Here is a 13,493-nt window from a genome sequence, read left to right as displayed (position 1 = left end):
TCGTTGAGTCTGCTTGCCTGAGTGAGAATGGCTATGTAAAGCCATGTGACAGAGATAACTTTAAAAGTAAATATAGCATCCACAGTGTGATTCGCATGCCTGACCTATCTAGTCCAACAGGCCAGACAGTCATGTAAAAGCTCTCAGTACAGTATCAATTCAACTGTACAAAGAAGGTTGAAGGAGGTGATCCTGCCCCTCTACTTTACTCTTATGAGACATCACTTGGAGCATTGTGTGCAGTTCTGGTGTCCTCAACATAAAAAGGACATGGAACTGTTGGAACAAGTCCAGAGGAGGCCATGAGGATGATGAGGGGACTGGAGCACCTCCTGTATGGAGACAGGCTGAGAAAGTTGGGGCTGTTCAGCCTGGAGAAGAGAAGGCTGCGTGGAGACCTCATAGCAGCCTTCCAGTATCTGAAGGGGGGCTATAAGGATGCTGGGGAGGGACTCTTCATTAGGGACTGTAGTGACAGGACAAGGGGTAACGGGTTAAAACTTAAACAGGGGAAGTTTAGATTGGATATAAGGAAGAACTTCTTTACTGAGAGGGTGGTGAGGCACTGGAATGGGTTGCCCAGGGAAGCTGTGAATGCTCCATCCCTGGCGGTGTTCAAGACCAGGCTGAACAGAGCCTTGGGTGACATGGTTTAGTGTGAGGTGTCCCTGCCCATGGCAGGGGGGTTGGAACAGGATGATCTTAAGGTCCTTTCCAACCCAAACTATTCTATGATTCTATGATCTATCTTTTCATACCGCCTTCAGTTGCAGTTGGTCATAGGACTGTCTCAATTTCTTGTCATTGGCTTTAAACTAACTTTACACATAAACATTTGTATAAACTCACGGGTAGCAACAGGTCTTCAAAAAAGTTACCATACAGAAGTTGAAATAATCACTGCTCAGCAACATGAATAATGTATGCACGAGTCAGGAAAAGGTCTTTGAGCAAGCTGGAACACAGACCAGGCTGGTGTAATGCACTTCTATTTGCCAGAGGCTGCTTTCCACTTTGGCATCTGCAAAGCTGATGTGCCTCTTTCCCAGCAATTTCAAGACCATAGCAACTTTAGGTAAGCGATCTAACTGCTACATTTCCTGCAGAGAGACATTACCTGTTAACCTGACAATCACAGTTACAGGTTTTCTTTTGAGATTCTAGGGAAAAGAATGGTTTACCTGGTTTACCATAAATCATTCCTGCTTTGCTATTCCAAAAAATTGTATTATACTCTTGAAATTGTAAGTTTTGACAACCAGATTTAGTACTTCTGTTCATGCTATATAATTACTTACCTAAATTCTATGTTCTAATTTTCATTTCCAATGACAGAATGACAAGTCTACAAATGATACAGAGTCATTGATATTGGAGTGTTCCACCAAGGAACAAAGACTTCATGGTTAGGTCTGTAGTTATCAGGACAGTGTTAGCTTTCAATGAGTGGGAAAGGATAGAAGTTTATTCAAGAGGGTATAGGACGTGACTTTTGGACATATTTATAAACCTAACTCGCTCTAGAAGTGCAGTTGGGACATTGGGAATCAAGAGATCAAGATGCATATTCCTACCTGTGAAACTTGAAGTTGCCTGTCAAAGAGCCATTTAAGATTTCCAAGCCACAGAATTGTTAATATACCAATGTTTGAAACACTGAGTGCAATCCTAGACTCCATAGTAAATGACAGATATGAATAAATACCTGGTTTCCAACACAAAAAGGTCATGGTGTCCTGAAATTTGTATCAGTTGCCACAGGAGAATGTAAAAACATTAAATCAAATGAGCTGAGAAGTTACCTGCAGAAGCAGAGAGGAAATCTGATTTTCCATCACCATTAAAGCCTCATCTATTTTTATTTGCTTTTGAAACATCAGCTTCAAATAAACAGTTTGTTCCTTTTATGGAATAGGATGAGTTGTTAATTTAATTTATTCAAGGTTCTAAAAACAACAATAGCAACAAAAAAAACTCCAACCCCAAAGTTCACACTAGCAAGAGGATTTACAGGAGTCTGAAGTTATTTGTTTGCTTTATTTTGGAATGAACCGGAGCAATAGTACAAGGAATGTAACAGCAAGAATAAAAAAAGTCAATTGGAAGAACTATACGAGCAACAACGTGCAATAATGTATGGATAAAATGCTAAAATGTTTATTAATAATAGTGAACAATTGTAAAGGAAGACTTACCTGAGTCATCTGGAAAAACTAGAGACATACAGTGACAACAATAAGCAGACACCCAAATCTTTCCAAACACACAAATCTCTCAGTGGGTGAAGTATCAGAGAAATGTATTCTGCACTGCCACCTGCAGATCACCATTAGAAACACCAGAGAGGGGAGAATAATTATGCTTCAGAAGGTAGATCCCATCAAAGGGTAAGTCATCTACAGGGAAACTGGAACAAAAGTTCAAGCCAGCTCTGAAAAATCTGAACATCCCCAACCCCTTTGTCCAGACCTGAGCTCCAGAAACTGTCCCAGATGGCACCAGACTAAACAATGTGTGTCCAAACATGAAACCGGATGGAGATCCCTGAAGTGCTTGACCTAGAAGGCTGTCTGAGAGCATGAGTATGCACTTACACACATTTACATCACTTACATCTCAAATTGTTCAGAAGTGCTCTTTCTGTTTCCCTCAAATCTTGTTTTATTTATTTTTCTTGTATTTTCTTTTGACAGTTTTGACATCACTGAGCACACTGACATTATAGTTTCTCCATAAAGATATTTTTGGCATTGCTATAATTCCTATGTTTACACTCAGATTATAACATTACTTTTTAGAAAGTACTGTGATCACAATGCAAGAACCAGAAACTTTTGAATCAGAAACACTGTCAACAGAAGAACATCTAGTTCAAGCCAAACACACTGCCGGCTCAAAGTCCAGCTCCTCAGTCCATGGGATTATTTATTTGATGCTCTCTTCCCACACATCCCCAGCAGTGGTGTGCGACGGTTTGGAATTACTGTTCCTACTACATATTCTGAAAGGTAAGCATCCTGATACTACAAGGACTGCTTAATTCAGCTCCATGCTATATCAAGTAAGTGGAGAAACCAGTATACATGATGTTTATTCTCTGTAAATGGGCTTGGAAGTTCGTGCCCCTTTTCTGATCCCATATGTATACTCCCTTATGATACTTATCAGCTTTGGGGCCTGTATTCCCAGCCAGAAGCTGGAGCAGAGTACAGGCACATGTTCCACAAGCTCTGTATCAGCCTTTATCTTATATATTCTGCACATAGAATATAATTTCTGTATATATTCTGTATCTTATATATCCATAATAAGGGCCCATATCTCTACACTGCATCATGGTGTTGGAGTCATCAGTATTTAATTCTGTGCAGAGTAATTACTTGTTACTAGCGGCTACATAAAAACATGTTTATACTGCGCAAAACATCAGCAGAACAAAACCAAATCAGGCATAGCCATGTTATCGTTGCAAAAATTGCTGTTATAGCTAACCAAAGAAAAAGAAAGATCCTGGGAAGGAAGGAAGGAAACTCTACCTGACTCAGCAGGCTTGGACTGCCAGCTCTGAGCACATGCCCAGAAAACCATGAGGGCAGGAGACAGCCAAGAAGGACCTGAGTTCCCAGACACCTTCCCCACTTGGCACCAGGAGGCTGCAAGAGGAGCAGGTCTGAAGATCAGAAGTGGATCACAAGTCCATGCACGCTTTTCCTCAGCCACCTCCTTGTCAAATCAATTAGAGCAATTTCAAATCTTTAAAAGAAGAACAAAAAAGCCCAAATTGGGCTTTTCATACCTGTAAAAGAAGAACAAAAAAGCCCAAATCAGGAATACTGAAGTCCCCAGAACTTTGGATTTACTGCCTGATTTTCTACTTCAGCTGCTTTAGAGCACATGGCATAATGAGCAGTGCAGAAGATCACTGGCTGTGCTCCGCCAGCCATTTCCCTGGCTTCTTCACAGGTATCGTCAACCTGGTAATTTCTATTCAATTCACCTTTGCTGTGAAAAAAAAGGGGTTTTGTCACACAGAAGAGTTCTATCACATGCAGGAATTTCCCTGCTTCAACTGTGTGCGTGTGTATGCACGTTTGTGCACGTAAATGTGTGCATGTGTTGCATGCACTAGGATTCCAGCGAGGAGGCACAGCATGAGGTCAGTGTCTAATGGAAGTGGTTAAAGCTCATCTGTTTAAAACTTGGTTGTCAAATCCAGAGAAAATAAAGAGGTTGTAGGCTTTGGAAAGCATGCAGCCATCCAGCTCCTTGCATTTAGATAAAGGTAATCTCCATTGCTATGGGATGTCAGGGACAAAAGACCAGGATCTCCTCAAGCCCAGAAACTATACAGAAATCTGAAGGTTTACCAAGGAACAAACAATTCTGGATAGAGGTTAGGACTGGAGGAGAGGAAGAAAGATGACTCTCTTGCACAGAAGATGCCCAATACCTTTATTGAGAAAATCAAAGGAAAATGGAACAGATGAGAGCTTAATGCATTATGGAGGCCAAGTAAAGCTCAAAGAAGTGCTGCCATCTTAAAAGAAACCTCCGCACGAGGGAAGCTCCTTTTTCTGTTCCCAATCAGGGCTCTGGTGATCAGGTATCACTTCGATGTGTTAATATGGGAGGAAGAAGGAGATTAAGGTATTTCATGGGGAGCAAGAGAGCAAAACAGAGCAAAAAGGGGGAAAAGGAGGTCTCATGAGGAAGAAAGGAGGCCTCCGGGCTGTCCGCAGGGCTTTGTTGGAGGCTGCTGGCGCTGGAGCAGGGGCAGGCAATGCACGGGCTTCAGCACAAGAGATTGCCACGTCCCAGAGCCCCGCAGAGCCCCCGGCCCAGCCCTGCCCAGCCATAGCCCCCCAGCCCCAGGGAGCCCCCCGAAGCGATGGGCACGCTGGCAGCGCTGAGAGAGCTGCCCACGGCAGCCGAGGCGCTGGATCCCACGGCTGTGCTCTGCGGGAAGGAGCTGAGGATCGGGCCCGGCAGCGTCACCAGCACTGGCGAGGGCTGGATGGCAACGCTGGAGTCGGCGCAGCGCAGGACGCACGGCTCGTTGCAGCTGTTGGCGAGCGGGGTTGGGCCGCAGGCAGCGGGCAGGCAGGGGCTGTAGCACGACATGTCTGCTGGAGGGAGGAGAGCCTGCGGGACCCAGACAGGGAGCAGAGGCCATGAGCTGCCGGGCCCTGTCAGACGCCCAGCTCCGCGCCTCTGGCAACGGGCACTGCATGGCCAGGGCAGGAAAAAGCCTTCCCTCTCCCCGCACCATCCCACCTCCCAGCAGAGGGGAGCACGGGGCATTTTCCAGCCTGCAGCCCTGCTCAGAAGGACCCCGCACAGCAGGGGAGCAGTCCCCCCCTCCAGCTGCTCTGCTGCCTCTGGGTGCTCCTTTACCAGGGGATTTCACAGCAACCCTCCTGCTTGCTCTCGAAGGCTTGGTGGGGAAGGCCCCCAGAGAGAGTCCTCATGAAGCCCCTTCCCAGAATGCGAATATGGGTGTTGGGTTATTCAGATGGGTTGAGCACAGCCTTGACGCTGTGGCCTTAGGCAGGGAAAGATTTTCTATTGCAGATCAAGAGGATCCCTCTCCTTGGAATCGGCTCTGCACTTCCTGGCCATCAGCCCTTGTACCAGCACCCATTTGTTCACGCAGGCAAGCGCCCTGCCCTTGAGCGCCCTGGGCTTGCCAGGTCAGGCTCCTCTCACCCACCGCTCTCAGGACGGGACATGGCTGAGCCCAACGCAACAGGCTCCTGAGGACAGCAGCCACTACGGAGGAAGACGTGAATGGTGGGACTGGCTCTCCTGAGGGAGCTCCTCAGCCTGCCATTAGTGCAAAAGCAGCATCGCTGAACTGTGGATGTCGCCCAGTCATGGGTTAGACAGTGCTGGCCGTAGGACCTGAGCCTTGGAGAGAACCACGGCTGGCAAAGAGACCAACCAGTGTCCTGATCCACATCCCAGACCATTCACCAAGAACCAGGGAGGCCCTCACCACAAAAAACCTCTTCTGCCAAGCAGGGAGACGAGGCAAAATGAACTGAGACTTACCAACTTCCCGGAGCAGAGGAAGGCACGAGGAGAGGATGGAGGAGCTGGCAGCTGCGCCACTTTTATACTGCGGCCCAGAGCCCCAGGGGAGCTGAAAAATGACCCAAACACGAAGCATGTTGAGAAAGGGCAATTTTGGCTTCTCAGAGCTCGGCTGGAAGATGAAAGACATGCCTCCTCTGCCTGAAATGCTTGGCTCCCTTTTCATCCTGGAAAAATCACTCATGTCACTGTGTTGATAGCAATTGTGGTTGTCCCGCAGACCAACGCTCCTTTGAGGTCCCATTGCGGGTGCTGGTGAAGCCTTGGGGCAGATGGAGGCCATGACTGGGTGTTGTGCCTGTCCTGCCCTTCCTGGGCAACATGGCCACTGCTTACTTAGCACTCTGCCTGTGGAGCAAGCCTGAACGGCACTCAGGAGGGTCTCTCTTGGGTGGGCTCTGCCTGGCCCTGAGCAAGACCAGTGCCTGCAGGCTATGGAGATGCTCAGAGCCCAGGCAGGCCCCTGCAGGATGGCTGCTCTGCTGAGGGCACTGGGAACGCCGGGGTGGTTGGGAGGTGATGGTCAAACAAAGCCCTCCTGAGCTCAGGAGGGAAGCCCTCTCCCGAGGAGAAGCAGCGGCTCAGCATGTCCTGGAGAGCGATGAAGGAGCTGCTGACTCATGCCTGAGTGTGAGCCATCACCAAGTGGACCTGTTGGCTTCGGCACACTCTTCCCACAGAAAACAACGCTCCTCTTTGCATCATTGGAGGGTGGCTTGTTCAGGTCACTTGACCCGGAGGGTCCGGCTTGTTTTGCCCAGCTCAGGGACAGATGGGCACCTTCAGGGCCCTTTAATTGCGAGGTGGCAGCAGCAGTCACCAGAAAGTGCTGAGCCACTATGAGAGACGTCAGCTCCACCTCGGGCTGAATCACCCATGGCCTGGCACCAGGGGCTCGGGGGGAAATGGCTTCAGATGTGCAGAGGTGCAGCTTCACATCCGCGTTCCTGCAGACATGCAGCTTCTGGTACAGTGTTGTCAGGACCGTCAGCGTCTTGCCCAAACACTTGGGGACTCCTTGCAACCCTGTCGTGCTCCTGGGTGAAAGAGCAGCCAAAGGAGGACAGCACAGACGTGCCCTGACGCTCGCACTCAGAGCCGTTTCCGGAGCGCAGAGCAGGCGGAGGCAGGCAGCGAGCCCCGTGCCTGGGCTGCTCTCCTCCTTGGCCTGCCCCTGCCCCGCTGCTGGCTGCAGAAGGGGGGGAGCCATTCCTGTGCCACGAGGAGCCCGGCCTTGGCTGTGCCTGAGCAGAGCTGAGGCAGCTGGAGAGGGCGCACGCATCCACCTGCCTCAGCAGCCGTGCGGGATCACCCGAGGGCAGGAAGCGGGCACCACAGGCCCACGCTTGCTCCCCGGGAAGCCTTCTGCTTTGAACTGCAGGCACCAGGGGACACGTCCTTCCAGGCCGGGCAAGGACACAGAAAGTGAAAAGCACCCTCAGCCAAATGCCCATGGGTTTGCTCCCCTGCCCCTTTGAGCTGGCAGCCTTGGGGCTGTCGACTCACTTCGGGAATGAGGAGTTTGGGATTGAGAAATGACACATTGCCCTGCAGCAAGACCTTTCCCCCTGCAACCTTTTTAGCCTTGCTTTGAGGCCACCTCTAGGAATGCTCCCAGTGCCCCCCTCGTTCACACAATGGTGCTTCTCGCCATCCCACAAAAGGGTCCTTCTTTGGCCTTCACCTTCCAGCCACCTCGGGGGATCTGAGTTCCCTTCTTTCTGTGTCCCTGGTCCAGAAAGGCATCCGGCCGGGCTTGGCTGGTTCCTGAGCCCTTGCGTGGCCCTGCGGGACCTGTGTTCCTCAGCCTCAGCCCTTCCACAGATGAGCCAGGCGAGTGCCCTTCATCAGCAGCGCTCCGCAGCTCTGGGCCAGGCTGAGAGGGGCCCTCACGCTCCCCAGCAAGGATGTGCACAACCCTCACACAGGGCCTGGAGCTCCCGAAACCCTCTCTGGAGGCTGGCGGGGACCTCCGTGGCCGTTGCGTTGAGGAGCAGCATCGGGTGCATCACGGCTGCGGTATCACCCAATGGGGAAATGCAAATCAGACCTTTCGGATGAAAGAGACAATTGTCCATCTCATGGCTGTGCTTTGCAAACCTCAAATTGCTGTTTGTTAACGTGCTTCACAAAGACACACGTGTTCCACGTGTCCCAAGGCGCTGGCTCACGGTATAAAAGGCCGTTCTACTCCAGGCCCTTCCATCCACAGCTCTTCTCTTGCTTTCCTCGGAGAACTCGGTACGTCTGAACTCCCTTCTTCTCTTCCTGCTGGGAGGGGGGGACTGCTCCCCTGCTGTGCGGGGTCCTTCTGAGCAGGGCTGCAGGCTGGAAAATGCCCCGTGCTCCCCTCTGCTGGGAGGTGGGATGGTGCGGGGAGAGGGAAGGCTTTTTCCTGCCCTGGCCATGCAGTGCCCGTTGCCAGAGGCGCGGAGCTGGGCGTCTGACAGGGCCCGGCAGCTCATGGCCTCTGCTCCCTGTCTGGGTCCCGCAGGCTCTCCTCCCTCCAGCAGACATGTCGTGCTACAGCCCCTGCCTGCCCGCTGCCTGCGGCCCAACCCCGCTCGCCAACAGCTGCAACGAGCCGTGCGTCCTGCGCTGCGCCGACTCCAGCGTTGCCATCCAGCCCTCGCCAGTGCTGGTGACGCTGCCGGGCCCGATCCTCAGCTCCTTCCCGCAGAGCACAGCCGTGGGATCCAGCGCCTCGGCTGCCGTGGGCAGCTCTCTCAGTGCTGCCAGCGTGCCCATCGCTTCGGGGGGCTCCCTGGGGCTGGGGGGCTATGGCTGGGCAGGGCTGGGCCGGGGGCTCTGCGGGGCTCTGGGACGTGGCAATCTCTTGTGCTGAAGCCCGTGCATTGACTGCCCCTGCTCCAGCGCCAGCAGCCTCCAACAAAGCCCTGCGGACAGCCCGGAGAGCGTGGCTGTGCTCTGCAGAGGAGCCCAGCTCCGGCCGCTCCGCCTGGAGGAAGGCGCCTGCGCTGCCCTTCTCTCTCTCCCCAGCAAACCTCTGGCTTTCCTTTTCTTGCTCTGCTTTCCCCTCACTTGCCACCTCTTACCTGAGCTTTACTCGGCCTCCAAAATGCATTGCTTAAGTTCTCGTCTGTTCCAGTTTCCCTGGATTATCTCAATAAAGACATTGGGCATCAGCTCTGCGAGAGAGTCATCTTTCTTTCCTCCTTCCCTCTTCTCCAGTCGCAACCAGCAGAGTACCCAGAAGTGTTCCTCCCTTGCTAAAACTATGGCTTTCTCCATGGTTTCGGGGCTTGAGAGAGCCTCGTCTGTTGCCCTTGACATCCCATGGCAATGGAGATTGCCATTCCACAAGTGCAACGAGCTGGATGGCTGGGCGCTCCATGGCTGTAGCAAGAACTGCTGTTGCCTGGCAAAGGTAGAGTGCAGCACTCAGAGATCTGGATGGTTGGGAAGTCCCCGAGTGTACCTGGAGAACTTCTGGGCTGAGCAGGCATTTCCTGACAACCTGGAACAGAACTGTTGTGGAACGCACACACAATTGAGGTCAGGATGGAACTGATGGCTAAAGCCAATCGTCTTATGACCCTGTAAGTTATTGTGCCAGGAGAGAGACACTTTGGGCTCTCCTGGACTGCAGTGAGCTGCAACCAGGTCGCTCCCTCTGAATGGGGCACCCCCCAGAGTCCATAAACTCTCAAGGTTACATTCCACTACACGCAGCGTTGACCGAGTCTGAGACTCAGATAGGAGCCAGGCGCACCCAGGCTCTGTCAGGAGTTCAGAAAGCAATAGGGGTCTGTTCTGAATGGTGTCACTTAAGGGGAGGGTCCCCCTTACCCTTGTCACCTTCAGTCTCGATACAAATCATTTTAGCTTGGTTCTACCTTGATTTTCCTTTATGCATTCCATTAGACACAAATTGGTGACCAAGTCTGAGACTAAGCCAAGATCCAGCCACATCCAGGCTCTGTCAGGAGTTTCAAAAGCAGGGGGGATCTGTTCTGAACCTCATGACTCAGCAGCAGGGTCTCCCTCATATCTTTTTGCCTTCAGGCCCTATACCAATCCCCTTTAGCTTGGTTTCACCTCCATTTTCCTCTCTACACTTCATCTATGTAATCAGCAGCAGAGTGAGCCTTGCCATCAAATTCTGTTCAATCATGCCTTATTTATGAACTGCTCTTGCTAACACATTTGATGGTCATTTTTTGAGTGACCCTAAACCCGTCATTTCCCACCACACTCTCCCACATCAAACAGAATAAAAAGCCAGGAGCAGCAGCATCATCATCATCATTTGCAGCAGCAGCGGCAGCAGCAGCAGGAGGGCACTGACGAGGTGGCCGAGTGGTGAAGGCGATGGACTGCTAATCCATTGTGCTCTGCACGCGTGGGTTCGAATCCCATCCTCGTCGGGCAGCTCAGTGTGTGCCCCACATAAGACTTTGTTTTGAGATGACAGTGGCCTGATGAGACCTTGCAAGGTTTTCAAGAGGCTCAGCACACACCTCAACCTCTTCTGGCTGTACCTAGGCAGGAGGAACAAGAAGGGAAACAAGGGAGATCCAGAAACTCACAGGAATCTCACTGCCTCCATGATCCCTGCAATGATGAGAGAGCAAAACCCCTGGGAAGTGTTTTACAAGAACAGGTAGCACAGGAAGGTGCTTGGGATTCGGAAGCCTGGGTGTATGAAGAAGTCTTCCTTACCAAGCTGGTGGTCTTCTACAGGGAGGTGACTGCTGTGTGAACTGATGGTGATATTTGTAGTCGTCAATTTTACAATTGAGTACATTCAGAGTGAAGTATTGTAGAAATCTAGAATGGTTTGGGTTGGAAAGGACCTTAAGATCATGCAGTTCCAATCCCCTGCCATGGGAAGGGAGACCTTCCACTAGAGCATGTTGCTGCAACCCCTATCCAAGCTGGGCTTGAACCCTGCAAGGAATGGGGCAACCACAGCTTCTCTGGGCACCCTATGCCAGCCCCTCAGCACTCTCACAGGGAAGAAGTTCTTCCTTATACCTAACCTGAACTCCCCTGTTTTGGTTTGAACCCATCACCCCCTGTCCTATCACTACAGTCCCTGATGAAGTGTCGCTCCCCTGCATCCTTGTAGCCCCCTTCAGACACTGGACGCTGCTCTGAGGTCTCCACGCTGCCTTCTCTTCTCCAGGCTGAACAGCCCCAGTCTTCTGTGCCTGTCTTTGTACGGGAGGTGCTCCAGCCCCTGATCATCCTTGTGTCCTCCTCTGGACTTGCTCCAAGAGTTCCATGTCCTTCTTATGTTGGGGACACCAGAACTGCACACAGTGCTCCAAGTATCTAACCCTTGCGGAGAGGCAAGAAGACTTTCTGAATTCAGAATATTGGATAGGTTTGAGGTTCAGATTTCAAAACTGTACTCTAGGTTTTGGAATGATGATGAGTTCATAGGAACTGACAAATGCCATCGCAGCAGGGAAATTGTAGTGGGGCAAAAGTTATTAATGTTTCAGTTATCTTTTTCATTAAAAATGCAGTGGGAGCTTGGATTCCTCTCATAGCTGATGGGAGAGGATGAAGAGAGAGCCAGACTCTTCCCAGCAGTACCAACTGGCAGTGCAAGAGGTAAAGGGTACAAATTAAACACATGAAATTCAAGGAAGGAAACCACTGTCTTAGTGTGAGGCAGGTCAAAGAGTGGACCAGGTTGCCCAGAGAGGCTGTGGAGGCTCCATCCTTGGAGATGCTGAAAACCCAACTAGACTACATGCTAAGCAAGCAGCACAAGGTGACTCTGCTGGAGCAGTTGGCTGGCACTAAAGGGTCTCTGGAGGTCCCTTCCACCCCCAGCGATTCTCAGACTCTGTGAACAGGTAAGAGTAATGTCTCCCATCAAAATCTTACTTCAAATGTTGTGTGACAGGAAGTGCTTTACTTGTATTGTCTTTTTCAATCCTATCGCCTGTTGAGCTTTTCTGAAGGCAAGGTGAACAACATCCACTGCTCATGCCTTCTCCATCAGGCTAGTCACCTCCCTGTAGAAGGCTACCAGCTTGGTAAGGAAGACTTCTTCATACACCCAGGCTTCCGAATCCCAAGCACCTTCCTGTGCTACCTGTTCTTGTAAAACACTTCCCAGGGGTTTTGCTCTCTCATCATTGCAGGGATCATGGAGGCAGTGAGATTCCTGTGAGTTTCTGGATCTCCCTTGTTTCCCTTCTTGTTCCTCCTGCCTAGGTACAGCCAGAAGAGGTTGAGGTGTGTGCTGAGCCTCTTGAAAACCTTGCAAGGTCTCATCAGGCCACTGTCATCTCAAAACAAAGTCTTATGTGGGGCACACACTGAGCTGCCCGACGAGGATGGGATTCGAACCCACGCGTGCAGAGCACAATGGATTAGCAGTCCATCGCCTTCACCACTCGGCCACCTCGTCAGTGCCCTCCTGCTGCTGCTGCCGCTGCTGCTGCAAATGATGATGATGATGCTGCTGCTCCTGGCTCTTTATTCTGTTTGATGTGGGAGAGTGTGGTGGGAAATGACGGGTTTAGGGTCACTCAAAAAATGACCATCAAATGTGTTAGCAAGAGCAGTTCATAAATAAGGCATGATTGAACAGAATTTGATGGCAAGGCTCACTCTGCTGCTGATTACATAGATGAAGTGTAGAGAGGAAAATGGAGGTGAAACCAAGCTAAAGGGGATTGGTATAGGGCCTGAAGGCAAAAAGATATGAGGGAGACCCTGCTGCTGAGTCATGAGGTTCAGAACAGATCCCCCCTGCTTTTGAAACTCCTGACAGAGCCTGGATGTGGCTGGATCTTGGCTTAGTCTCAGACTTGGTCACCAATTTGTGTCTAATGGAATGCATAAAGGAAAATCAAGGTAGAACCAAGCTAAAATGATTTGTATCGAGACTGAAGGTGACAAGGGTAAGGGGGACCCTCCCCTTAAGTGACACCATTCAGAACAGACCCCTATTGCTTTCTGAACTCCTGACAGAGCCTGGGTGCGCCTGGCTCCTATCTGAGTCTCAGACTCGGTCAACGCTGCGTGTAGTGGAATGTAACCTTGAGAGTTTATGGACTCTGGGGGGTGCCCCATTCAGAGGGAGCGACCTGGTTGCAGCTCACTGCAGTCCAGGAGAGCCCAAAGTGTCTCTCTCCTGGCACAATAACTTACAGGGTCATAAGACGATTGGCTTTAGCTATCAGTTCCATCCTGACCTCAATTGTGTGTGCGTTCCACAACAGTTCTGTTCCAGGTTGTCAGGAAATGCCTGCTCAGCCCAGAAGTTCTCCGGGTACACTCGGGGACTTCCCAACCATCCAGATCTCTGAGTGCTGCACTCTACCTTTGCCAGGCAACAGCAGTTCTTGCTACAGCCATGGAGCGCCCAGCCATCCAGCTCGTTGCACTTGTGGAATGGCAATCTCCATTGCCAT

General features: G+C 50.9%; 2 protein-coding genes across 2 annotated transcripts; one reads left to right on the top strand and one right to left on the bottom strand.

The window, feature by feature from the left end:
- Nucleotides 1-4,791: 4,791 nt before the first annotated feature.
- Nucleotides 4,792-5,121, bottom strand: LOC308227069 (uncharacterized protein; the record flags this gene model as incomplete). The annotated part of the gene is made up of 1 exon (XM_080629339.1): nucleotides 4,792-5,121. One exon carries the CDS (start codon nucleotides 5,119-5,121, stop codon nucleotides 4,792-4,794), a length of 330 nt encoding a protein of 109 aa, XP_080485465.1.
- Nucleotides 5,122-8,608: 3,487 nt separating this feature from the next.
- On the top strand, nucleotides 8,609-8,938 carry LOC308227047 (uncharacterized protein; the record flags this gene model as incomplete). The annotated part of the gene is made up of 1 exon (XM_080629314.1): nucleotides 8,609-8,938. The coding sequence occupies one exon, from the start codon at nucleotides 8,609-8,611 to the stop codon at nucleotides 8,936-8,938; it is 330 nt and encodes a 109-aa protein (XP_080485440.1).
- Nucleotides 8,939-13,493: the final 4,555 nt, after the last annotated feature.

The sequence above is a fragment of the Psittacula echo genome (genome assembly GCF_963264785.1).
Source record: "Psittacula echo genome assembly, chromosome: 14".
Classification (NCBI taxonomy): Eukaryota; Metazoa; Chordata; class Aves; order Psittaciformes; family Psittacidae; genus Psittacula; species Psittacula echo.
Note: the sequence above shows the minus strand (reverse complement) of the source record. Positions and strands in the feature narration are given on the sequence as shown.